At 38.7% G+C, this 26,740-nt stretch overlaps 1 protein-coding gene across 1 annotated transcript; it reads right to left on the bottom strand.

Annotated features, from left to right (window-relative positions):
• Positions 1 to 167: 167 nt before the first annotated feature.
• Positions 168 to 26,740, bottom strand: LOC108699796 (heme-binding protein 1). The gene is made up of 5 exons (XM_018232371.2): positions 26,082 to 26,740; positions 9,948 to 10,039; positions 5,669 to 5,810; positions 4,842 to 5,025; positions 168 to 960 (listed from the first exon to the last, which is right to left on the bottom strand). Exons 1-5 carry the CDS (start codon positions 26,311 to 26,313, stop codon positions 789 to 791), a joined length of 822 nt encoding a protein of 273 aa, XP_018087860.1. The 5' UTR covers positions 26,314 to 26,740; the 3' UTR covers positions 168 to 788.

The following is a 26,740-nucleotide window of genomic DNA, read 5'->3' as shown; positions in this document are numbered from 1 at the left end:
GCTGCACTGGTAAAACTGGTGTGTTTGCGTCAGATACTCTACTATAGTTTATATAAACAAGCTGCTGTGTAGCCATGGGGGCAGCCATTCAAGCTACAGGATACACAGTAGATAAGATACGTATATTGTAAACTACAGAGCTTATCTGTTATCTGCTGTGTATCCTGTGCCTTTTCTCCTTTTTCAGCTTTGAATGGATGCCTCCATGGCTACACAGCAGCTTGTTTATATAAACTATAGTAGAGTTTCTGAATCCAACACACCAGGGCAGGCAAGTTCGAGCGACTTCGGAAATCGAAGCATAGCGAGTGCATTGCCGCGGGCAATTTTTCATTTTAGCAGGCAGAAGGCAAGGGGAATGCAGTTTGGGGAGATTGTTGCCCGAAGAAGAGGCAATTCGTCGCCAGGCGACTAAATCTCCCTGAATCTGCCTGTGTGCTAAAGCCCTAACACATACATTTGGGGATGAAAATGTGTATTCTGTAGCACTTGCTGTTTTGGGCCACATTTGAAGGCACTAAGCATTTTGAGAATTGTGAAAATATTTTGTATAAATGTATGCATCTCTCTCTTGGTTAAAACTATATCATATCTAATAAAACCTTCTAGCAATGCAACATATAAATTCTATCATTCATTGTGTATATGGTGTTTCCAAAAGTGCAGCAAATAGTTGAAAAAAGAACGTTAAGTGTTCTTCCATTTAATTATCGCTGAGCGCAGGGATAATATGTAGTGTGTTTCTATGGGGCCACTGTCCTTTTGGCTTGTTGCTGTCTTGTCTGATGTCATGGTCTCTGTAGGAACCAGATTTCATTCTGTCTGTTGGCTGCAGCTGGATTTGTGTATCCAGCCACAATGAACGTGTCTTGCAGGCACAACTCTGGAGATTCCAGGAGCTCTGCCAGTAAATGGATTTCCCGCATTATGGATTCTTCATTAGTTGCTCCACCAAAGGACCTGCAGCAAACAACACAGAATGGGACAAATAAGCTTCATTTGTAACCTAAATGTTGACAGAATACACAGTTGCATTCAGTTTACCAACTACCCTTAGCTGGGGAAGCAGACATTGGATATCCAAACTGTACCCACTAATAAAGGAAAAAATAAAGTTATTACCTATGATACCTTATCCCAAAACTTCCGGTGGAAGGACTGGGTTATCCTTCCATATTATAAATATATATAGACTTAGAAGGCTATCAGGTACAGTCTGCATTAACTAAAGGGGAAACAAAGTCTAAAATAGAATAAGGCTAGAAATGCTGTATTTTGTATACTAAACATAAACATGAACTTACTGCACCACAAGCCTTATCAAACAAATGATTTATGCTTTCAAAGTTGGCCACAGGGGGTCACCATCTTTGTTAAACATCTTTGCAAAACCAAGTCTGTGCACATGCTCAGTGTGGTCTGGGCTGCTTAGGGATCATCATAAATTATCAAAAGGGCACAAGCCAAATAATATCTGCCAGAGGCTGATACAGCAAGACGGATTAATAATCAGAACATATGTCATGTAATCTAATGTGGATTTTATCGTTTTTGTATTGCTTAATACAAACTTTATACAACTCTGCAGAACCAGTTGCTGCAGGAAAATAATCCTCCAAATAGAATCCCAGTTTACTCCTTTAAATCTGACTCCATGATCTTTGGCCTGCAGCTGGAGTTGGAAACAGCAAAGGGGATGTAAAGGCAAAAATAAAATCCAATACAAATCTCTACACAGTCGCCGACTGCTCTACAGGAAAAAAAACAAAGCCGATTGAGTTCTGCATGGCTGGGAAGTAAGGCGAGGGCTCCCCCTGATGTTCATAAGTATGATTATTTCCCTGCAGAGCAGTTAGGGACCGTCTGACAATTCCTATCCACAGCAGTAAATGAAGGGAGAATTTCACTGCATACAGTCAGGTTTCTTATAAAAACGGTACACATATTTTAATTAAAGTATATTGGAGATAGGTTTCTTTTCCATTGTAGAAAGTAAAAATGTGATTTTTTTTTTTTTTTTGCCTTTACATGCCCTTTAAGTTTTTATTTTGTATTTATTTTATTATTAAAGCAGAGAAGACATGTGTCCCTATCCTCCATGGAATTCACTAATCCAATGTTACAGAGGATAAATAGGTAGGCCTTCTTTGCTTCAATTGTGTAGTAATAAAAAGACTTTTTACATTTGTTTATGTAAATATTTACCTTGATGTTATAATGCCCCATGGCTTTAGCCCCCCCACCCCCCTCTCTGATTGCTTTTGGGATGCATGCTGCGGAGCATTCTGTTACATGCATGTAACCCAGCTAGTGTTAAAAAAAATCATTGCTCTTAAAGGGGTTGTTCACCTTTGAGTTAACTTTTAATGATGTAAAAGCATGATATTCTGACACAAGTTGCAATTGGTTTTAATTTTTTTATTATTTGTAGTTCTTGCGTTATTTAGCTTTTTATTCAGCCACTCTCCAGTTTGCAGTTTTGGCCATCTGTTGCTAGGGTCCAAATTACCCTAACAGCCATGCATTGACTTGAATAAGAGACTGAAATATAAATAGGAGAGGGTCTGGATAGAAAGATGAGTAATAAAAAGTAGCAATAACAATATATGTGTAGCCTTACAGAGCATTTGATTTTTGATGGGGTCAGTGACCCCTTTTTGAAAGTTGGAAAGAGAAAAAGGCAAATAATTCAAGAATAATGAAGAACAATTGAAAAGTTGCTTAGGATTGGCCATTCTATATCATGCTAAATGTTCATTTAACGGTGAACTACCCCTTTAATGCATTTTTGTTATGACTTGTTATGTGTCGTGCCCAGATCATATTCTATGTGGATGAATGGCCTTAAAGATCAATAGATGTTAAACCAGTATAGCTTAGAATGCCAGTGTTTTCCAAATTCCTAAGTCTGCATGAGATAGTCAGCTGAGTTATACTTTCTCTTTCCCCCTGGCCTGCTCAGCTCTCTAAAAAACTGTGTGACCATATAAACTGCTTGCCCTTTACTGCTCAATGCGGTTTCCTTTGATTCTCTGTACTTTCAGTTCTCCCAGCTCTGAGGCTGTTGATAACAGCCAGGGTTACTGAACGGACACCAAGATATTGTTAAAGCAACAGTAACACAGAAATACAAATGTTCTAAATGTACTACAATCAATTTGGTTTAAATACATTAAGGGGGGTCATTTATCAACGTTCAAATTAAATTTTTGCCATGATTCATTTTTTTTTGCACAAAAACCAACTAATTTGAATTATATTTTCAAAAACTTGAATGCTTGGTATTTTATTCAGCTCGAAAAACTTGAATGTAAAACTTCGGCATCTAAAAGCTTGAGTCTTCATGTAGAACTCAATGGGAGTTGTACTTGGTAAAATTCAAGCTATTTTTTAATTTGAGATTTTCGAGTTTTTTGAGCTTATAAACTCAACGTTTTTTTAGGGTTTTTTTCACTGTTTTATTTAGTCAAGGCTTTTGTATTCGGATTTTGAATAAATAAATCAAGTTTTATTAAATTGTGAGTTTGAAGTAGAAATAATCTCTAAAACCTCACCAATTTGATTTTTGATATATAAGTCCATAAATGTCTACATAAAAATGATGCCCTTTTGGCTTTTTGCTCTTTTTAATTTTTTTTGAATAAATAAATCAAGTTTTATTAAATTGTGAGTTTGAAGTAGAAATAATCTCCAAAACCTCACCAATTTGATTTTTGATATATAAGTCCATAAATGTCTACATAAAAATGATGCCCTTTTGGCTTTTTGCTCTTTTTCATTTTTTTTTCCATTTGTGATTATTGACAAAGAATGAAATGGCTTATGCAGCCACTAATTATTTTTTTCAGAAAGTCATACCACTTGTTACAGAGCCTATAATCCTTGCTTAGATGAAGTGTAAAGTCAGCATGCATTAAAGGAGACATTTTGTGTAAAAAAATAAAAATGTACCAGTGAGTTATACTCATTTAGATATAGAAGAATTGTTCTTACAAAGTAGTGTTTCAGGCTGATTTATTGAATATTTCTGCAAAAACCCTAATAATCTCTCCCTTCCACTTCCTGCTCCATGAATTCCCAGGCTGTGCAGGGGAGCCAACGGCTCTCAGCTCACTGTTCTGTAGGACAGGAACCAATCAGCAGCTAGCAGGACCTGAAAGGAACTGAAGCCTGTCTTTGTTGTGTGACTGCAAGGCTGTGATTGGCTGTCCCCCTCCTACTGTGCTTCTGGCAGGGACTGTTAGGACACGCCCACCCCTCATTTGAAACACAGACAGGGACCAGAGAACATCTAGAGGGAGCTCCAATAAAGGGGCTATTTTTAAATATAATATTAATTTTTAGCACCATGTAAAAGTAAAACCATATAACACTTATAATTGCCTAGAATAGACTAGAAGGGAGTCACTAGCTGTATGTCACATTTCTTACCCAACCCACCACAAGCACCCTGTTTTTTGAGTGAACAACACAAAGGCTTATTTTTTGGTATTTTTAAGGCCCTGTCTTTTCTCTGAAACCCACTTGCCTACTATTACAAGAGCTAATCTTCCCATAGTATAAACAATAAATGCTACATTTTACATTCCTCCTAGGAGTGCCACATATAATGTACTTTCATATTTCTATATATCTAAATGGGATTAGGTATGAAACAACAGTTAATATGCTGATGGGTACTGCATAGTAATGACAATTATTCTTTAGTTATTCTACATACAGATTTTAAGTTTTTCTGTTCATGGAAAACATGTGAGCTGAGGACAGGAATATGACTGTATATGCTTGGATTTTGAAATGCATTCTCTTTAGTTTGATAATAACTGATAATTGGAAGGTACCTAGTGAAGACCACAGTTGAAGGCCATTCTTCAATGATTATGTCTTGGTCTGTTGGCTGAGGTGGGTGCTCCTGCAGATGGTTTGGGACATAATAAGCCACAGTGACAGAGCGAGTAAGTTCTGACTGAGATTCATCTGTGTGTACCACTGTTAGAATTGGGATGGTCATCCCAAGATACAAACCTAGAAGAAAACATAGTAGATAGGGCAGCTCAATATTCCAGTATTTTGGTTCTCCAGAGATAGTACTTTAATTAAAGTTTTGAAGGAATAGAAGTACATAAAGGAAATCTTATCAAACACTAGTACAAGAACAATGCTTATCTGTATATAGAACATATTATAAAATGAATTCTATACCAGTATACAGTTTGTTTGCAAAGGCTTTTGGATACTTGACCAATTCTTTCGGAACCCTTATTAGCGAATAATACACAGAATTGTGTTCTTTTTATTATTTTTCAGGATACAATATTGTAAAATTGCAATTCACCTTAAACTGTAGTTTTTCTATGATGTTGATAGTGGTATTTAAGACAATATGAAGTTTGCCTTCGTCTTTTGTTGCTTTTAAATCATTTACATGATTCATGAAACTGTCAAGCTTAGAGTTTAAACGTCTTTTTGGTAACCTAGAAACAGGTGGCAGTTTGGAAGTCAAAATGGAAGATGAATAGAAGAGGGCCTGAATAGAAATAAAGCAGTAAAAGAAATGAATAATGAGGACACCAAAGCCTCCCAGCTGATCTGTTGTTTTTTTCATTTTCATTTTGGGCCAGAAATGATCAATTTATGAAAGCAATTAATCTGAAAAATTTCATATTACCTGAAGAGTTTTGTTCACAGATATATCTCATAAGCTTCATGAAGCCCAAGCATATGCTCTGTTCGTATTGTTCTTCTTGCATTTTAATACAAGCCCATTTTGCTTGCCCATATTGTCGTTTTTCGTACAGCACTTCCCCACACTGTGGAGACATGACATAGCATTGAAATCCGTTACACACATAGTAGTTTGGAAAGCAGAATTCGGTTTTCTAAATTGCAACAGAAGAAATTACATAGTTTCACAGAAATAAATAACAAAGAATTGTTTAATAAATTGCCAAGTTGTGACCCATGGTGCTTCTTTTCAGGTCAGTGGTCTTCTGCTGTTGGACTACATTTTGTGTGCCACTTAAAGTAGCTACTCGCTTTCACTGGATTAAAAAGAAAAACATGAGAACTTTAAAAAGTCTTTCTTTTCCAGTATAAAAAAAATACAGATTAATGGAGGGCACTCCCAACTCAGCTACAAAGGAGTATGTTATAATACAAATTCTCTTATATAGAATATAGGTGAGGTTCAAGTAGCCCACGGTACAGACAATATGCACCCAAAAACTCAATAGAAAATGTATTGGGCCTGCACACTCAAAAGAAATTTTTTGCAAACAACAGGAGGTATGAAAAAAAATATCTTTATATATCAAATAGTAAAACATTGTAGACACAAGACACACCAGCACAACATGGATAATTCTAGCAGGATTTAACCTTGCTCGTTTATTTGCGGATGCATCCGCAAATAAACGAGCAAGGTTAAATCCTGCTAGAATTATCCATGTTGTGCTGGTGTGTCTTGTGTCTACGCTGTTTTTGAGGTTGTCCAATTCCTCTAACACCTAGCACCTGGAATTCGTGTGACTTCGGACGGCCAGGGTGTGCGAGTGTAAGTTCTTCCTTTTTGCAAATAGTAAAACATTGCCGTTCAGTACATGTACAGCAGTATAAGCGAAGATATACTTACCACCTAGCAATATAAGCAATAAAAGGAAACCACCACACGTGACGGATACACTTGCCAGAGATGAGAATACCCCAACGTTTCGGCACTTAGCCTTTGTCAAGGGGAATTCTGATGTGCGACCAATCTGTGTTAGGAATAAATACCCTGTTCAATTTTACTCAACTAGCTCCGTTTTCGCGCACTCCCTGCACTTCCGTGTTCGCAACGTCACGTCTGCCAGGGAAATGAACGCAACGCCACGATTGGTTGCACATCAGAATTCCCCTTGACAAAGGCAAGTGTATCCGTCCCTTGTGGTGGTTTCCCTTTTTTGCCTTGAAATATATTGCTAGATGGTATGTACAGTATATCTTTGCTTATACTGCTGTACATGTATTATACTGAACGGCCATTTTTTTGATGTATGTTTTACTATTTGATATATAAAGATATTTTTTTCATACTGCCTGTTGTTTGCAAAAACTTTCTTTTGAATGTGCATGCCCAATACATTTTCTATTTTCTTTTCCAGTATGCCAGGTCTTTAATCTGTATGCCGGGTGGTTTCATTGCAAGAATGTTGCCTTGGCAATACCTGCTGCTCTAGTCTTTCCGAGTGCATAAACTTCAAAAGCAGCCGAGCCCCTGAATTACCACCTGCTGGAGTTCTGGGGGTGCTGTGCAATGGTTTAAACTGTGCCAATTTTATATACAAATCCCACACACTGCAATTTCCTGTTTAGGAACAAGGCATCCCCTCAGTGTGCGATTACAGACTGTGCTATTCTGATTTTCTGCAAATTTTTGGAGTGACTAAACTGGCACACACGACTCCCACCCAGTGCAATTGTTGTTTGCTGTGCGCTGAAACTTTACCTTCTGAATTCATTTTGGAGATCTAACTGAATTATTGCCTTTCATTCCGAAAGGATAAATGGTCCAGATGTACTGTACATAAAAATTGTGCACAAAGTTGTGCACTAGTGCAAAGTAAAGGGGGCATTAAACATTAGAAAGCCTTGGATTTAACACCTGTCCATTGTTCCTTTGGCATATTGTGACACCATACACAATTTCCACCTAGTGAATTACACAGCTGTGTTAATGCTGTGTGCTCATACAGACTCCTTTCGCACACATAACATTTCTAATTTGTAATGACATTGGACACTCCCACGTTGCGGCATACACTGTTTAGCTGGAATTCTGGGACAAATGTTGCATTAAGTAAAAACTGGTGATTTGCATCCATTTTACCACATTGCTATTGCACTCATAAATGAACTTTACCGTATTTATGTAAGACTTGTGATCTGTGTTTAGTGCAGAAATGAACTAACAAAAGTTACATTGTTAAATCTTCAAAACAGAAATAAGTCTGTGAGTCTAGTGATTACTGTATTTCAGTACTCAGCCGCTTTAATGGGATACTGTCATGGGAAAAAAATTTTTTTCAAAATGAATCAGTTAATAGTGCTGCTCCAGCAGAATTCTGCACTGAAATCCATTTCTCAAAAGAGCAAACAGATTTTTTTATATTCATTTTTGAAATCTGACATGGGGCTAGACATATTGTCAATTTCCCAGCTGCCCCAAGTCATGTGACTTGTGCTCTGATAAACTTCAAGCACTCTTTACTGCTGTACTTGCAAGTTGAAGTGATATCACCCCCTCCCTTCCCCCCCCCCCCAGCAGCCAAACAAAAGAACAATGGGAAGGTAACCAGATAGTAGCTCCCTAACACAAGATAACAGCTGCCTGGTAGATCTAAGAACAACACTCAATTGTAAAAACCCTGAGACACATTCAGTTACATTGAGAAGGAAAAACAGCAGCCTGCCAGAAAGCATTTCTCTCCTAAAGTGCAGGCACAAGTTACATGACCAGGGGCAGCTGAGAAATTGACAATATGTCTAGCCCAATGTCAGATTTCAAAACTGAATATAAAAAAATCTGTTTGCTCTTTTGAGAAATGGATTCAGTGCAGAATTCTGCTGGAGTAGCACTATTAACTGATGTGTTTTGAAAAAAACATGTTTTCCGATGACAGGATCCCTTTAAGCTGGCCATAGACGTACAGATATAATCATATGAATCCTCAATTTTTGGACCATGTGTGGAGTGTCCCGACATTTTTCGTGCTATGGTGAATGCTCATTCAGACGATCGGACAGTTTAGATAATTTCTGTCGGCTGCCGATAATATCTCTGCATGTGTCGCCGATCGGACTATTTTCAGTGGGAGACTTTCACCAGCTTTTGTCGGACATAAACTTTCGTACGAATGCTGTCAGGGCAGAACATTGTCTGATCTGTTCTTTTACTACTTTATTTAAACTGAAGGTTAGTGGCAGGTCCGGACTGAGAATTAAAATAGGCCCTGGCATTTCAGGTACACAGATGCCCAATCAGCCCACATAGAGGCCCAAACAGCCCCCACCAGCCCACTAAATAGTGACTTTCTATGGGACCTTATAGCAGCCCCTCTGGCATTTGCCAGAACTCACAGATTGCCAGTCCGGACCTGGGTCGGGAGATGGGGACGTCCGTTCATTCGTCCAATATTGCAGGTAAATCTGCACGTGTATGGCCACCTTTAGCCTGCCTCTAAAGCAAAGCGTACTATACAATCTGGAGATCATATGTATGCGATGGGGTAACATTATATGGCCTAAACCCGAAGACAATACCCTGAGCCATGACAATGCAATGATTCTCTGTTTGGAAGGCATTGAGATTTTAATTGTTTTTCTTGGCATCTTAAATGAGTTTAAACATGTTGAAAAATTAAGATTGGTAAAAAAAAAAAAAATCATTAATGGGAAAACTAAAATAATTTAAACATATACAACATCTCAAACTTGTATAAAATGGGGTTTTAATTCTATTCTGCAGCGCAAGATGATTTTGTTGCCTGCAGGAAATCTGTGCTAGCAGCGGGCAACAAGTCTCCTGAAAATACACTGGATCACTGTATGTAAAACATATTACTTGCTACAATCCAGCTAAACAAAAGAAACACGTGGTAGAAGGGATTTTCCCATGGTGAAGCTGAATCATCCCATCTAATGTGTTTTTATGTGCAGAGATCCAAATGTTACTGGAGGGAGGTTTATTTTTATTTTCAGATTTGTCACCTGCAGGTGGCAAATATCTTGGCTGGTGCTGCCTAGAAAAGGCATTTGTGTGTAGTTCTATAATTTCAGCTTGGTAAAATTAGCTCTGAATTTTGCTATCTTTGCATCTGTCTTAGGTATTAGATTCACAAGATAAGAGGGCTTGAGTTTTATCGTCCAGTCTGTCTTTACACATGTTATCTTGACAAGATCTTTGTTACCTTTTCTTTACAACTCAGCACCAAGAAAGGGACCCTCTGTCTTTCCTCTGTGGTGTTGTTCCTTGTCATCTGCTGTATTGGCTCAGCCATTTCTGAAAGAACAAATATATCCACATATATTTACTTTGGGCATGAGAATCTAGAGGCACAACTTTATGTAGCGAATCGGTGCCATGTTAAATAAAAAGTTAAACAGAAGCTAATGGCGAATAGTGATGGTCGAATATGATCTGTTTCACTTAGCCAAAAAATTTTTTCACTTATTGGAGTCTATGAGCATCTTTTTCGCTATGAAACCTGGCGAAAAAATTCGCTCATGGGGAAAAAAATTTTTCAAAATGAATCAGTTAATAGTGCTGCTCCAGCAGAATTCTGCACTGCAATCCATTTCTAAAAACAGCAAACAGATTTTTTTATATTTAATTTTGAAATCTGACATGGGGCTAGACATATTGTGAATTTCCCAGCTGCCCCAAGTCATGTGTTGATGCGTGCAGTGACCCCTCCAGGAATCTGTATTCAGTCAGTCACTTTTAACCTTATTCCTGACTTTCATTTAGAAGATAAAGGACCACCCAACTGGAAGCACATTAGTTAGAATAGTCGTTTTAAACATTATTTTGTGCGGATTCTGCTGCTAAATGCCACTTTTTCCAAGAGAGAACAACTTTAATTCTCTTTGTAAAATTATTTTTTTTCCTGGAGAATAGATTACACAACGAACAAAGTAATTATTTTCCCTCTAGCCACTGCCAGGGACATCTAAGATTCAAAGCTGCTTATATCATTGGGATATTTAGGTCATGTTGGCATTAAATGCTACCCAATAACAAACTTGCTTTATTTCTGCTTTAAATTGAGGATTTGCAGTATGGGGATATAGCACATACAGTTATCTATAGAAACAAATAGAACATTCAAGGGGACATAAAACCTCCTCTGAGCATATTTGAAAGTTACTTTAATAGATTTTAATAATTTTACAGCTATCTAGCTACTTTTGCATGGCAGCATTCAAACAGGAGGGCAATTGCATATCAGAATGACACTCCATTGAGAAGCCAATATATCCAACTTTCTTCTTGCCATAAACAATATAAGATTCAGAAGTACTCAGAAAAGCACATTTTGCATAGTTAAAGGGGAACTATCTTCCCTAGTAAATGTATTAGAGCTCACTCAAATAAGTGATTCCGGTAAAACAATATCTAACAAAATAACTGCCTTTTGCAGAAATCCTGCATGTAGAGATACATAGGGGCAAATTCACTAAGCGTCGAAGCGCCTAATGCTAGCGTCAATTCGCTAGCATTGGGCATTTTCGTTACTTCGCAAATTTACTAACGAACGCTGGCGTAAATTCGCTAGTGTTACTTCGCACACTTACGCCTGGCGAATTTTCGCTACGGACGTAACTACGCAAATTCACTAACGCGCGCAGTGTACTGAACGCTACCTTTTACGCTAGACTTCCTTCGCCACCTCAGACCAGGCGAAGCGCAATAGAGTAGATAGGGATTGCTTCAAAAAAAGTTCAAATTTTTTCTAAGTCCCAAAAAACGCTGGCAAAAAAAAATTTTATTTGATGTTTTGAAGGTTTCCCAGGCATTTGTAGTGATTCTACGTATTCCTCCATTGAAATTTGAATTTGGCACCGTATGCAAATTAACCATCGCTAGCGTAACTTCGCTTCGCTTAGCGAATCAACGCTAGCGCAACTTCGCAACCGTCCGCTACCCCTGAGCGCAACTTGGGATTTTAGTGAATTTGCGGAGCGCTAGCGAAACTACGCCTGGCGAAGTGCAGCGAAGTTACGCCTGGCGCAACTACGAATCTTAGTGAATTTGCCCCTAAGTCTTTATTAAGAAATAACTAACCGAACCTCCTCTTCAGAAAAGGCGATCTGGTGATCCAGAGTGCAGCGCTCTATTTCTCCTCCCTGCCTTCCTTATAGGAGATTGCCAGAGAGGAGAAATCAAGCACCTTATGATGGATCGTCGCCGTGTCGCCTTTTCTGAAGAGGAGCGCAAGCGGAATTTCGTAAAGTTATTTCTTAGCCATTTAAAAGTTAGATTTGTCTTTGTTTTTTTTTCCGTTCTATTACTAACGAATTTAAAAAAGAAAAAATTTGATTTGGTGGTCCTTTAACTGCGTTCATACCTTTGCTTTGTACTCCAAACCAGAAGTCTGCCTATTGCCATTCTGTGTATCCAACACACAGATAAAAAAAAATCTTAAATTATATTAACATTAACTAAAGAAACTGCCTTAACAAGTGTGGCTCAGCATTTCAAAACAACATATCTTGTAGAGTTTTGTAAGTAAGAACAAATCCCTGCTCTAATAGGGTGTACATAGAATTTTTAAAGGGAGGCAAGAACCACCTAAAACATCATTATTCCTGATGAAACTGTTAGTGAAGCCTGTGTGTTTTTCCACCGTCTCTATTTTTCTCTTTAATGTCCTTAACCTGAGGTAGCATAAAGTCAATCTCTGATTTAAGAAAATTTGATTATTACAGGTATTGGAACTGTTATTCAGAACGCTTGGGACCTGGAGTTTTTCCTGATAACAGATCTTTCTGTAATTTGGATATTCTTAGCTAATATCTACTAGAAAATCATTTAAACATGAAATAAACCCAATAGGTTGGTTCTGCGTCCAATAATAATTAATTATATCGTAGTTTGAATCAAGTACAAGTTACTGGGCACTGTTTTATTATTACAGATAATGATTTTTGAGTCTATGGGAGATGGCCTTTCCGTAATTCTGAGCTTTCCGGATAATGGGTTTCCGGGTAACGGATCCCATACCTGTACTCGTCTGTCAAGGATACAGTGATGTGTTCTTCTATGCAGTGTAGCATTGTTGCCTTTTAGAGGAATCAAGACGTTTACTACTATCTATCTGTTTATCCAGTTTTTATTTTCACACTGAACTGTTCCTTTAAACTAGCATAACCTGTTGTACAGAATATGCATTTGAATAACTTGATGAGCTGGGTGGAGTGAGAGCAATATGTAGGCTAAATACCTTCACTAGACATGTGCCTTTGGCAACTGAATGAAAAAGAAGAAGGATCAATGCAGCTTAGAACAAATGATCTACATGTATACATACAACCCTCTCTCCAGGGTTTATCTTGGAAGACATGAATACTTTTGTATACAGTTCAGTTACTTAGATATTCCTATGTCTTGCTACAGGCTCATAGAAATCAAAATCTCATTGTTTCTTGTTGCTGGCCAAACTTAGCCTGATGGTTATTTGTGGACAAAGTTCCCTGTTTATCTTCACTAGCCCTCTCTCAGCATCTGTCTCTCTTCATTCTGTCTTCATGCAGGAGTTGGGTGTCAGATAATAATTGACAGTTAGATCCAATATATCTTATAGGGGGGCTCCTTTTGCCTAGAAGATGTTTTAGAGCACACTCTATTAAAATCACCAGACATCATGGGGCAAATTCACAAAGCGCTGGGCATTTTCGTTACTTCGCAAATTCACTAACGGACGCTGGCGTAACTTCACTAGTGTTACTTCGCACCCTTATGCCTGGGGAATTTGCGCAACGGACTTAACTACGCAAATTCACTAACTCGCGCATTTTTCTGAACACTACCTTTTACGCCAGACTTCCTTTCGCCACCTCAGACCAGGCGAAGCACAATAGAGTAGATAGGGATTGCTTCAAAAAAAGTTAAAGAATTTTCTAAGTCCCAAAAAACGATGGTGTTTTTTCTATATTATGGGTGATAGGCTGAAAAAGATCAAAAAATTTTTTGCGGCTCCCCTCCTTCCCCCCTGCATTTCCTAACTCATGGCAACTTAACTATACAGTGGGCACATGTGTAGGGCAAAATAAAAAATGTATTTGATATTTTGAAGATTTCCCAGGCTTGTGTAGTGCTGCTACGAATGCTTCCATTGAAATTTGAATTTGGCGCCGTATGCAAATTAACCATGGCTAGCGTAACTTCGCTTTGCTTGGCGAATCAACGCTAGCGCAACTTCGCAACCTTACGCTACCCCTGAGCGCAACTTCGGATTTTAGTGAATTGGCGGAGCACTGGCGAAAATACGCCTGGCAAAGCACGGTGAATCGGACGCCAGCGCAACTACAATTCTTAGTGAATGTCCCACCATGTCTCTCTACCTGTAGCATTTGTGCGAAAGGCAGTTATTTTGTTTGTACTGGAATCAATTATTTGAGTGAGCTCTAATACATCTGCTCGGAAAGGAGGCCCCCCCCTATAAAATATATTGGATCTAACTGTCAATCATTATCTGACACCCAACTGCTGCATGAAGAGAGAATGAAGTGAAACAGATGCTGAGAGAGGAATAGTGAAGATAAACTTGATTATTTCAGAAACGATGCAGAATATTTAATTGATTGTATTTACAAAGTTTCTTATTTCAGTATGAGGAAGCTTATATTAAATGTCGCAATAGTTCCCCTTTAAAGGGCAAGTGCCTGGAGTTGCTGCAGCAAAATGATCACAAAATCGTAATGACCAGCCTGTGTTTGCCAGACACAAGCCTGCAACATGTACAGATTCAATTATATATGCCAACAGTGTGTCCATTAGATCAGGTCCAAGCAAACAAGAAATCCAGATTTTTATCACGAGTAGAATGCCGTTGGTGTCTAACCAGATCACCATGTAATGGCTCAGTGCTTTATTGTAGAATTGCTGTTTGTTGTGGGTATGTTGATGCTTCGTTTGCTTTTCCTCAGATCACTGACCGTTTTAAAGCAGCATGAAGTTATGAGGCCTGACATCTGAACATTCTCCCTTTTTTTTTTGTGTTCAACTTGACATATTCCTGGGAATAAATGCTGGAAAGGTTATGCATGTTGTATTATAAGAAGTAGATATTTTATCCGTTAAAATTACAGCATTAATTCCTACCCTGAAAAGCCTAGCTTCTCTTTAGTTGTAGATTGTTATTGGTGTCTTTTTCTGAAAGATACATGTAACGTGTCCCTTTAAGGAAAAAAAAAAATAATAATTGAAATTCCATATAGTTTATTTTGCTATTATACCTATTGTAAGGACTGCCAAACCCATAGTTGCTCCATAATAACACTTGTATCTATATGTTTAGTTTCCTCCTTATGGTAATATCCTTAGTGATAAGTACTTGAATGTCCTATTTCTTGCATCAGTATTCATGGTTGAGAATCCAAATGCCGTATGAGCAACTTGTGGTTTTGTATTAACAGTATCCATTCTCAGCCAGTTATCAAGAAAGCTCCGCATTACATAGGCCATCTCTCATAAAAAATTCACATTTTACCCTAAATGAAAACTGGTTTTTTTTCTCTGTAAAAATAAAACAATACCTTGTACTTTTAATGGGGAACTGAGCTGCACAACTCCCATTTTGCTGGCAAAACAGTTCAGTTTGTGTTATGTTAATGCTTCAATGTTTTGAAGCAGATTTAAGGTGCGGTGTTCCAAAGTATGGAAAGATCCTCATCTGGAACCCTAGGGGAGAAATTCACTAAAGGGCAAAGTGACTAAAGTTAGCAAAAATTAGCCAGCGTGACGTAATTTCGGGACTTCGCCGATTCACTAACGGGCGCAGGTGTAACTTCGCTAGCGAAGGAGATAGACTATAATACTTCGCACTCGTATGCCATGCGAAGTTTCGCTCTGGCGAAAGAGTGTTACTTTGCAAATTCACTAAGATTCGACCTTTTACTCAACGTTACTGTACCGCCAGACTTCCCTTTGCCAGCTCAGACCAGGCGAAGTGCAGTGGAATGTATAGGGCTTCTTCCATTTTTAGTTGAAAAATATACTAAGTCCCAAAAAGCGCTGGCGTCTTTTACTTTTTCAGGGTGATAGGCTGCAAAAGTCTGTAAAAAAATTTTTGGGTAACCGGGCTCCCCCATACATTTCCTAACATATGGCGCATAAAGTATACACTGGGCTCATGTGTAGGGCATTATAACAACTCTGTTTTCTTTTATTAAAGGGATACTGTCATGGGAAAAAAACATTTTTCCAAAATGAATCAGTTAATAGTGCTGCTCCAGCAGAATTCTGCACTGAAACCCATTTCTCAAAAGAGCAAACAGATTTTTTTATATTCAATTTTTAAATCTGACATGGGGCTAGACATTTTGTCAATTTCCCAGCTGCCCCTGGTCATGTGACTTGTGCCTGCACTTTAGGAGAGAAATGCTTTCTGGCAGGCTGCTGTTTTTCCTTCTCAATGTAACTGAATGTGTCTCAGTGAGACCTGGGTTTTTACTATTGAGTGTTGTTCTTAGATCTACCAGGCAGCTGTTATCTTGTGTTAGGGAGCTGTTATCTGGTTACCTTCCCATTGTTCTTTTGTTTGGCTGCTGGGGGGGAAAAGGGAGGGGGTGATATCACTCCAACTTGCAGTACAGCAGTAAAGAGTGATTGAAGTTTATCAGAGCACAAGTCACATGACTTGGGGCAGCTGGGAAAATGACAAAATGTCTAGCCCCATGTCAGATTTCAAAATTGAATATCAAAAAATCTGTTTGCTCTTTTGAGAAATGGGTTTCAGTGCAGTATTCTGCTGGAGCAGCACTATTAACTGATTCATTTTGAAAAAAAGTGTTTTTCCCATGACAGTATCCCTTTCCTGGGCTTGTGTAGTGTAATGTATTTGCTGCAACATATATGTCCGTTCCACTTTAACTTCCCTCCATATGTAAATTAGCCAATGCTAGCACAATTACGCTTCGCTTGGCGCAGTAACGCTAGCGCAACTTCGGCACCCTGGACGCAACTTTGGATTTTAGTGAATAATCGTTGTCCTGGCGATTCTACGCCTGGCAAAGTGTTGTGATGTAAGCGAAGCAGGTTAGTGAATTTGCCCCTAGGTCCCTAGCATTCTGTAAAATAGATCCTGTACCAGCTGCTCTAGTTCCTGTTTATCAAGGATCAGTGTAACTCACAAGACTGTCTCTTCATTATAAGGACAGTTTGTATCAACAGTTCTGGGATCTCTTTAGCTTTTAATTATATGAAGAGAACAGCTTTGCAGGCTTTTCATTCTACCAACAGCGCTACCTAGGGCACCGGTGACAAAACTCCTCTTCGCTGGGCGACTAATCTCCCCGAATCTGAGCGTGTGTCTCTTCCCTAAAGGAGCTTTTTCCTCCACACTAACTGGTTTGACAGCTCTGCGTTGTAGAAAGAGAGCCAGCAGCAACTTTATTATATAAATAGCATCTCCAGAGCATATACCATGCAGTCTCTTGCTGTGTGACTGTCAGGCCATTTTGTATGATTATACCAAAATGGTTAAATGGGATTTATCCCTAATGTATTAATAACATTATAAATTATGTTGTTTGCTTCCTGTATTTATATGCCCATTGGTGTTTTTTTCTAGCTACAAATGTAATTTAAGGGGCCGATGCATCAAGGGTCGAATATCGAGGGTTAATTAACCCTCGATATTCGACTGGGAATGAAAATCCTTCGACTTCGAATATCGAAGTCGAAGGATTTTGCGCAAAAAAGTTCGATCGAACAATTAAATCCTTCGATCCTTCCTAACATTGGGTTCGGTAGCTTTTAGGTGGCGAACTAGGGGGTCGAAGTTTTTTCTTAAAGAGACAGTACTTTGACTATCGAATGGTCGAATAGTGGAACGATTTTTAGTTCAAATCCTTCAATTCGTAGTCGCAGTCGAAGGTTGAAGTAGCCCATTCGATGGTCAAAGTAGCCCAAAAAACACTTCGAAATTCGAAGTTTTTTTTACTTCGAACCCTTCACTCGAAGTTAATGAAATGGCCCCTAAGTGTACTAATAATGCAAACTCCTATGTCAGATTGTATGTCATTGCTTTGGAATCTTCATATTTTTTTTCTAGATTGATATGGGGCACCTTTATTTGTGAAGGAATATGACTGCTTGTCACAAAGGTTTATTGTGGGTCATATTGTGTGCGCCTCTGGGTCATTTCTCTGTGGCAGCTCCTTGTGACCTTGAAATAAAGATTTAAGCCCCTGTTATCCTTACAAAATAGTATGGCCTCAAATGGCAGCTTTGACTGCTGTAAAGCTTCTTTAACTCCGGTAGGGAACAGAACTTTGTAAATCTCCCTATCCGATCTATCATAGTTGAGATTTAACCAGAGTTGGTTATATTTAGAGATGAATCCAGGATTTAGTTCGTGATTCAACATGGATTCGTCCTTTTTCAGCAGGATTCGGCTGAATCCCAGTGCCTGGCCAAATCAAATCCTAAAATTCATGCGACTTGTCTTCACACAACAAGGAAGTAAAAATAATTGTATCCAAGCGCAGTTCTTTATTTCCTATTTTTTGCCCTAATTTCATATCCAGATTAGGCTTCGGATTTAGTTTGATATCCACAAATCTTTTGCGAAGGATTCTAAAGTAATGGATTCATTGCCTCCCTAGTTATATGGCAAGGTTTTTTTTTTAACCTTGAAATTTGTTGCAACACTTAGGGGCAAATTTACTTATGGTCGAATATCGAGGGTTAATTAACCCTCGATATTCGACCGTCGAAGTTAAATCCTTTCGACTTCGAATATCGAAGGATTTACCGCAATTCGTTCGATTCGAAGGATTTTAATCCATCGATCGAACGATTTTTCTTCGACCCAAAAAAGATAGCAAAGCCTATGGGGACCTTCCCCATAGGCTAACATTGACTTCGGTAGGTTCTAGGTGGCGAACTAGGGGGTTGAAGTTTTTTTTAAAGAGACAGTACTTTGACTATCGAATTTTTAGTTCGAATCGTTCGATTCGAAGTCGTAGTCCAAGGTCGAAGTAGCCCATTCGATGATCGAAGTAGCCAAAAAAACATTCGAAATTCAGAGTTTTTTTTATTCTATTCCTTCACTCGAGCTAAGTAAATGGGCCCCTTAACTTTTCAAAACAAAATTGTGCCTTTGTCTTTAAATCACAGCTATAAAGTAAATAAAATGTAGGCCAAGTGTTGTGAATTGACAAATATAAATGAAGTGTAAAGATGCTATCTGACAGAACAGTGCCTGATACTTGCATTCATACAAGACATACTGTATGTATATATATACTCTTTCTTTAATAACACAACTGTGGATGTTGTCGGTGCTTATAACCTACATACGTTATCTGATCTTTTGTTGCACAAAGAATGTGCTTCATTGGCAGCCACTGATTTTAACCCCTTGAGTTTCCATTTCCTAATAGTTAAAGAAAAATATACATCACATTGAACAGTCTGTGTATCAAAATAAATGTGTCCAATAGTTTGTGCCAGTGGCTCTTCCTATATGTAACCAGTGCCATTTTCATTATTAAAGTCTGTACCTCTGGACCAGTGGTTTGTGTGTAACGTTGCTCACCGACCCCTCGGATGTTGCTCCTGGTGGCCTCAAAGCAGGTGCTTATTTTTGAATTCCTGATTTGGAGGCAAGTTTTGGTTGCATTAAAACCATGTGTACAACAAAACAGGGCCTACTGTAGGCTGCCAGTCCACATGGGGCTACTAATAGTTAATTGTCACCCCCAAGAACTTTTTGCATGCTTGTGTTGCTTTCCAACTTTTTTTACATTTCAATGTGGCTCACGGTAAAAAAGATTAGGTACCCCTGCTCTGTACAGTGTACATCACTGCACTCTCACACAAGGACACACATACATGCTAGCTCAGTGATCCCCAACCAGTAGCTTGTGAACAACATGTTGCTCTCCAACCCCTTGGATGTTGCTCCCAGTGGCCTCAAAGCAGGTGCTTATTTTTGAATTCCAGGCTTGGTTGTATTAAAACCAGGTGCACTGCCAAACAGAGCCATGTAGGTTGACAATCCTCATAGGGGCTACCAAATGGCCAATCACAGCCCTTATTTGGCAACCCAGGAACATTTTTCATGCCAGTGTTGCTCCCCAACTCCTTTTACTTCTGAATGTTGCTCACGGGTTCAAAAGGTTGGGGATCCCTGTGCTAGCTCCATCAGCCAATGAATGGACAAAGCTTTTCTTTTGCTAACATGGCTCCATTTAAAAGGACAATATTTACTTATGGTAAAATAGAATATACATTTTTTGTTTGATTTTTGTTCAGAATGTACTGTTCTCCTTTAAGGGATTTTGCAGTCACTTATTAAACTCTCTGCACATGTGTATAAACATTGAGACAGGCATTACTCTGCTTTGTATTCTGGTTTACCTCCTTATTTAACCCATTTGCAGCTCACTAGATTAAATATGGCTTTTTGAATATGGTAGTTAACTTTGATAGTTAACTTTGAGATATCGTTGCTGCCTGTTCTTGGCTTTGTCTGCACGTGTCCTTGTCTTCCATTGATAGGTCATTAGGTTCACTCTGTTATCCTGTAAATCGAAAGAGCGGCTTACCAGCATAATCTGTGAGATGGAAATCTTTGACTGTGCTCTGTTTAAAGAGATGCCAAAGTAAATTTTACGCCCCTGCTAAAGAGAATCCTCAAACGCTTTAAAAAAAAGTGACACAAATATTGGAATTACTAGTCAACTCTTTTCATATAGGGGACTTGCATTTCGCTTACAGTACTTATTTTGTATACATTTGTCATTATTTACAATTTCCTGTTGGGAAGGTGAGGCCATAAATGTTCTCAAAGTTTGCCAGGGTTAAATTACTTCTATACCTGTGTTTGGAAAGAATAAACTCTTACAGTAAGTTGTATGTAAGCTTTTGTAATCTGTTTTTGTTCAGACACTAGACTTGAAGTCTTTTACCTGTTATAATCTACCAGCGTTCTTAAAGTATTAAATACCCAAGCATTATTGCTATTATTAGGGCACGTAACCTATTTTAAAACAATATCATAGCATATTTTAGTTGCTAAACATGCATTCGTATTATTTTGTGTGCGACAGCAAATATTTTGTGGAAAGATACAATTTTGTTTGTCATTTTCCGGACTCCAGCATCCTTGTTAAAAGTAAGCCAATGAAAAGGCACAGCCTAATACTAGTTGACTGAATCATAATTAACATACCCCATTGACAATTATACTACAGGAACAGATAAAGGGAAAATCTACCTTCATATATATTAATGAGCAGGGCTCACTTTACCTTCTGAATTGGTCAGTAGTTGTATGTCATTTGCCTGTTTCATATATCCACTCATTTTTTGTGCAGTTTGGAATATGTTGGAGCGTTAAATACATAATGATAATTTGCTCCATTTTGATATTGCTTCTCTATTTACACACCCTACAATCTACACATTTTTAAAATGCCATGTGATTGTTGCAGTCTGAGGTGAAGGCAGGGTGTGGGCTGTAAAGCTGGAGTATATTTCTGCAGTGTTAATATCTTAGGGGCAGATTCGTTAATGTAATGAGTTGTCTTTTATAAAGATGTGTACCACTTCTTTAAAGGAGAACTAAAGCCTAACTAAAGCAGTAGGCTAGAAAAGTTGTACATTACATTTTGGGATTCTGTACCAGCCCAAGGCAACCACAGCCCATTAGCAGTAAAGATCTGTGTCTCCAAAGATGCCCCAGTAGCTCCCCATCTTCTTTTTTGCGGATTCACTGCACATGCTCTGTGCTGCTGTCACTCACTGAGCTTAGGGACCCACTCACAATATACAGTACACATAGAATAGAAATGTCACAATATAAGGCTGATTAGTAATTAATACAAATAATTAGTACATGGCAACACAGAAACCAGTGCAATAAGCATCAGAATTTAATAATCAGCCCTGTAGCATCAGCTTATATTACAGATAAACCTCCTTTTCTGCTGGATAATTAGTGACAACCCCTAAGCTTAGCTTCTCAACAGCTGCTCAGAGCCCACTGAGCATGTGAGTGTCACAGACACTTTCCAAGATGGTGACCCCCTGTGACAAGTTTGAAGTCCTGGATCATTGCTGCTATTGACAAGCTGAAACTTTAGGCTGGTGCAATAAGTTCACTATATAATAATATGGCATTTTTAGCCATATTCATTTTTAAGGTTTAGTTCTCATTTAAGTCTTCCATGGACTTGCATTGCATAGAAATATAGGCAAGTGCATTTTCTTTGTGGGGTAATTGCCCCTTTGAGAAAAGGGGGAAAATAATAAATGTGTCAATTTGTTAAAAACCTTCTTGACCATCAGGAAAGTGTTACCAAAAGTGATTATTGAAATTGAATTGATGAATTGTTTATTTTTTTCCTGAATTTTAAAGGTGAGTAAAAGGTAAAATCACTGATGGGGGCAAAATGTTAAAACCCCAGTGATTATAGTTGTTTATCTGATACCCAGATCTGGTGTTCCTGTTTGCTTAAAACTGCATCCTGCCTGGGTTATTTATGAAGAAATTCCCCTTCTCCGGCTTCTTTTTGTACTGGTCGTGAGGCTTGTGGGCAGTACTGCGAAAGCCCGGCTACTGTGTATTCATAAAAAAGCCAGAAATGGTTAAGTAGCCAAACAGTTTTTTTTACTTCTCTGAAAGGCAGGCTATGACACAAGCAATATATATGTTTGCAGCTATACAGATTATAAGATACATTGCTTAAATTGAGTCATTTATACATTGCTTGCTAAAATTACTGTAGAGAATAGTCACGTTGTATATATCATCAATGTACCCTTTTTTTTTTTTTCTTGGTTAATGAAAAAAAAAAAAAATACATATGGAGGTAAGTACATTTGCAGTGACTGCACCATTTATTTACGTTAATGCAGCCTGATGATGGAATGTTATAATATAGAAATTTATTGTAAGCATTAAAATGGCAATGCTACTGTTCCATTAAGCATGAGCATGAAACTGTAAGTCAGAACCAGGTTATTGATGGGTCAAAGGATATTCAGCCCAGACAAAGACAGAACATCCTATTATTAACTTAAAGGAAAACTGTCATGATTTTTATGGTGTAGTTTTTTTATTTCTAAATTACACTGTGTCCGCTGCAAATAATTCACTCTACCCTGTAAAATGTAATTCCTAACCTAACAAGTGTATTTATTTTTAGTTGTAATATTGGTGTGTAGGCGCCATCTCAGGTGATTTTGCCTGGTCATGTGCTTTCAGAAAGAGTCAGCACTTTAGGATGGAATTGCTTTCAGGCATGCTATTGTTTCTCCTACTCAATTTAACTGAAGGAGTCACAGTGGGACATGGATTTTTTACTATTGAGTGTTGTTCTTATATCTACCAGGGAGCTGTTATCTGGTTACCTATGTGCTACGCAATATGTTGGCGCTATATAAATACATGTTAATAATAATAATACCTATCTGGTTCTGCAAATGGCTGCTGGGGAAGGCGAGGGAGGGGCTGATATCACTTCAACTTGCAGTGCAGCAGTAAAGAGTGACTGAAGTTTATCAGAGCACAAGTCACATGACTGGGGGCACCTGAGAAACTGAAAATATGTTAGCCCCATGTCAGATTTCAAAATTAAATAAAAATCTGTTTGCACGTTTGAAAAACTGATTTCAGTGCAGAATTCTGCTGGAGCAGCACTATAAACTGATGCATTTTGAATGAAAAAACATTTTTTCCCATGACAGTATCCGTTTAAGGAAATGTTCTAATGTAGATGTGAAAGCCACAATTGCCGCTGCCACTTTAACAAATGCTCTCGTAAAACCTTGTCAGTCTTCCACTTGTCCCTGGGGTCTGGTTTCTGGCCAAGTTTTTTAGAGTGACGTATAAAAACATTTGTGCATTGATGTAAAGGAAATCTTTAAATGCCCCTGGAACTTCCGAGCTGTGGCCTTTTAGTAACCCACCAAATTAATCAGTTCTGAAAGTAAGGAAAAGTGCATGGACAATACTGGGCATAAAATGGCCAAGCTTTAAATAAAAATATCAGTGATTTAAACGGAGTTCATTATTATTATTATTATTAACATGTATTTATATAGCGCCAACATATTGCATAGCACTATAAAGTAACTGTGATTATACAAATAAATCACATGAAATTATATACATAGAAAATATGGAGTTACATACATCACAATTAATACTGGTACAAAAGGTGAGGAAGGCCCTATGCAGAAAGAGCTTACACTCTAAAGGGAAGGGAGTAATACACAAGGTGTGGGCAAGATCGAATTAAGTGGGTGAGAAATGTGGTACTGTATGCGGTGTTGCATTTGGTAGTTAAGCAGAGTGAGGGTAGGCTTCTCGAAAGAAGTGCGTTTTAAGAGATTTCTCGATAGCTGAAAGGTTGGGAGACAGTCAGACAGACCGTGGGAGAGAGTTCCAGAGGAGGGTGCAGCCCTTGCAAAGTCTTGAATGCGAGCATGTGAGGAAGTAATGAGAGAAGAGTTGAGTAGCAGGTCAGTAGAGGAGCGTAGTAAGCGGTTGGGTGAGTATATAGAGATGAGTTCAGAGATGTAGGGTGGGGCAGAGTTATGAAGTGCTTTGAATGTCAGGGTCATTAGTTTGAATTTAATTCTGAGATTGAGAGGTAGCGGAAGCCAGTGCAGGGATTGACAGAATGGTGTGGCAGAGGAGTAGCGGTTGCTGAGGTGTATGAGCCTCGCAGCAGTGTTCATTATGGACTGGAGAGGTGAAAGTCTCTGGAGGGGAAGGCCAATTAAAAGAGAGTTAGAGTAGTCTAGACGTCATATGACGAGAGAGTGAATAAGAATTTTGGCAGCATCTTGGGTGATAAATGATCGTATTTTGGATATGTTCCTTAGGTGGAAGTGACATGATTTAATAAGTGACTGGATATGAGGAGTGAATGACATGGCAGAATCTAGGATAACCCCAAGGCACCGGGCCTGGGGAGAGGGGGTGATAGTGGAATTGTTAACTATGATGGATACTTCCGGGATGTTACTGTTGTTAGACATCCAGGTAGAGATAGCAGACAGGCAGGAGGAGACGCGAGTATCTGAGTATCGTCAGCATAGAGGTGAGAGTTCATGAATGTATTATCTCTGGGCACTGATTGTATATACACATGCCTTACAGATAATGCATATGGATCGGTGTTCAATAAGAATGTGCTGAATCCATAATTATTGGTCGAGTCCAAACCCTAATATGCATATTTCAAAAAAAATGTAAAAAGGGCATCGGTTGTGAACGAACATTTGTCACAAATAGTTTTTCAGCATTTCAAAGTCATCTGATTTAAAGGTTCAGACTGAGCACTTTGGATTCGTCTGAATCTTGCAGAAAGTGCTGGGATTCATCCAAACCCCAAGGCTTATGCAGTAGGACCTCCATTTTACGTTTTTCAGTGGACCAGTAGAAAAAATGGTGTAAAATCAGGGAAATGTAAAAAGTGGGGGTTTCACTGTATTAAGAAAGGTCTATAATATACACTAATATAAACACGCATCTATATATACAGTATACAGCTTGGTTCCTCCTTTTACTGTCCCTGTAACGCCCTGCAGTGTTTGTGAGACGGCCATGACATTAGCAGGCTCACTGAACTTTTTTTTTCCGTAAGTAAAAGATCTCATTAGGGTGCAAATTGCCTAACCGGCGAAAATTCGCCAGCGATATCTTAGCAGCCATCGCAACACTTCGCCAGGTGTAAATTCGATAGGACAATGCTAATTCACTAAAATGCAAAGTTGCGTCCAGGGCGCCTAACACTGCTGAATTTTTGCTAGCGTTCCTTCGGCAATCTAAGCGAAGATGCGCTAGTGTTGCCTAATTTGCATACAGCAGGAAATGATAAAGTTACATGGACATATATGTTGCAGCAAATACATTACACAAGTCCAGGGAACCTCAATGAAATAAAATAGAGTTGTTATATTGCCCTACACATGAGCCCAGTCTATATTTTATGTTCTATATTTTAGAAAATTTCGGGGGGAACCAGGTTACCCAAAAGAAAATTTAAGGACCTTTGCAGGTTATCGCTCTGAAAAAAGGAAAAGACGCCAGCGTTTTTTTGGGACGTTTTTTTTTGCAATGCACGCCATTGCATTTGCCTGGCAACAGAGTGCGAATGATCGCTAGCGTCTGTCTCTTTCGCTAGCGAAGTTACGCCTGCGCCCGTTAGTAAATCGGCGAAGTGCCTGAATGCTAGTCACTTCGCCCTTTAGCAAATTTGCCCCTATATGTTTCATGTAAACAATACGCTCATTGAGGCAGTAAAGTTTAATCTGTTAGGCAACTGACAATGATCTAAAATATATAAAGTTTTCTTACCATTTGGTACCTCGACTTGATGTCCTCTTCCTATAGTTTGCCAGTAATTAAGCAGCCGGTCTTGATCTCCATCCTCCATGGGCTCTGCTTCCTCCTCTATACTCCCATTGCTGTTGTATGCAGAGTCTGAGCCCAGCTCATCAGTCATGTTGTCCAGATCATCCAAAGTTATCATCCCTGCTCCAGCTGGCTCCTGCTCCCCTCCGCTCATCCTACATCCTTCACGCTGCATTGCTTAACTGCAACTCTAAGTTTGCTCCCTAACTGGAATCTAGAGCTGTATCAGGAATGAAGTGCTTCAGCCAAGTCTCCGTTCAGCACATACTGCCAGGATACTGATTAGAACTGGCATAATAAAATTCAGCTCCTTAGTGAGTAATAAAGCTCAGGCTACAGATGAATTTCAGTAAAACACTGAAAGAACAGCAGACTGAAATCTTCTGTTGAATGTAGTGATTAAAATATCAGTCAAACTGTAAACCTGGCAACTTACCCAGCAATCAGCTGACAGGACAACCCAACCTGAGTCTCCAGGGTGCGAAACTAAAGATGCATGAACTCTAACAAGAAGTGGTTTAGTGATGGTTATTGTATTGCTGCTTCCTCCCAACTGAGTCTGCCTTTAATATTACTGTTTTCTCCGCAGCTGCTTTTAAAAG

This window comes from Xenopus laevis, chromosome 8S (genome assembly GCF_017654675.1).
Source record: "Xenopus laevis strain J_2021 chromosome 8S, Xenopus_laevis_v10.1, whole genome shotgun sequence".
Lineage (NCBI taxonomy): Eukaryota > Metazoa > Chordata > Amphibia > Anura > Pipidae > Xenopus > Xenopus laevis.
Note: the sequence above shows the minus strand (reverse complement) of the source record. Positions and strands in the feature narration are given on the sequence as shown.

What these genes read in the sequence shown, in the direction of transcription:
- LOC108699796 (XM_018232371.2), bottom strand. Translation starts at nt 26,313, where the DNA reads ATGCAGCGTGAAGGATGTAGGATGAGCGGAGGGGAGCAGGAGCCAGCT. An exon ending in TGCTGAGTTGTAAAGAAAAG is followed by an intron (nt 5,811 to 9,947) that starts GTAACAAAGATC and finishes ATGTCTCCACAG; the next exon opens with TGTGGGGAAGTGCTGTACGA. An exon ending in CTGTGAACAAAACTCTTCAG is followed by an intron (nt 5,026 to 5,668) that starts GTAATATGAAAT and finishes GTTTTCTTCTAG; the next exon opens with GTTTGTATCTTGGGATGACC.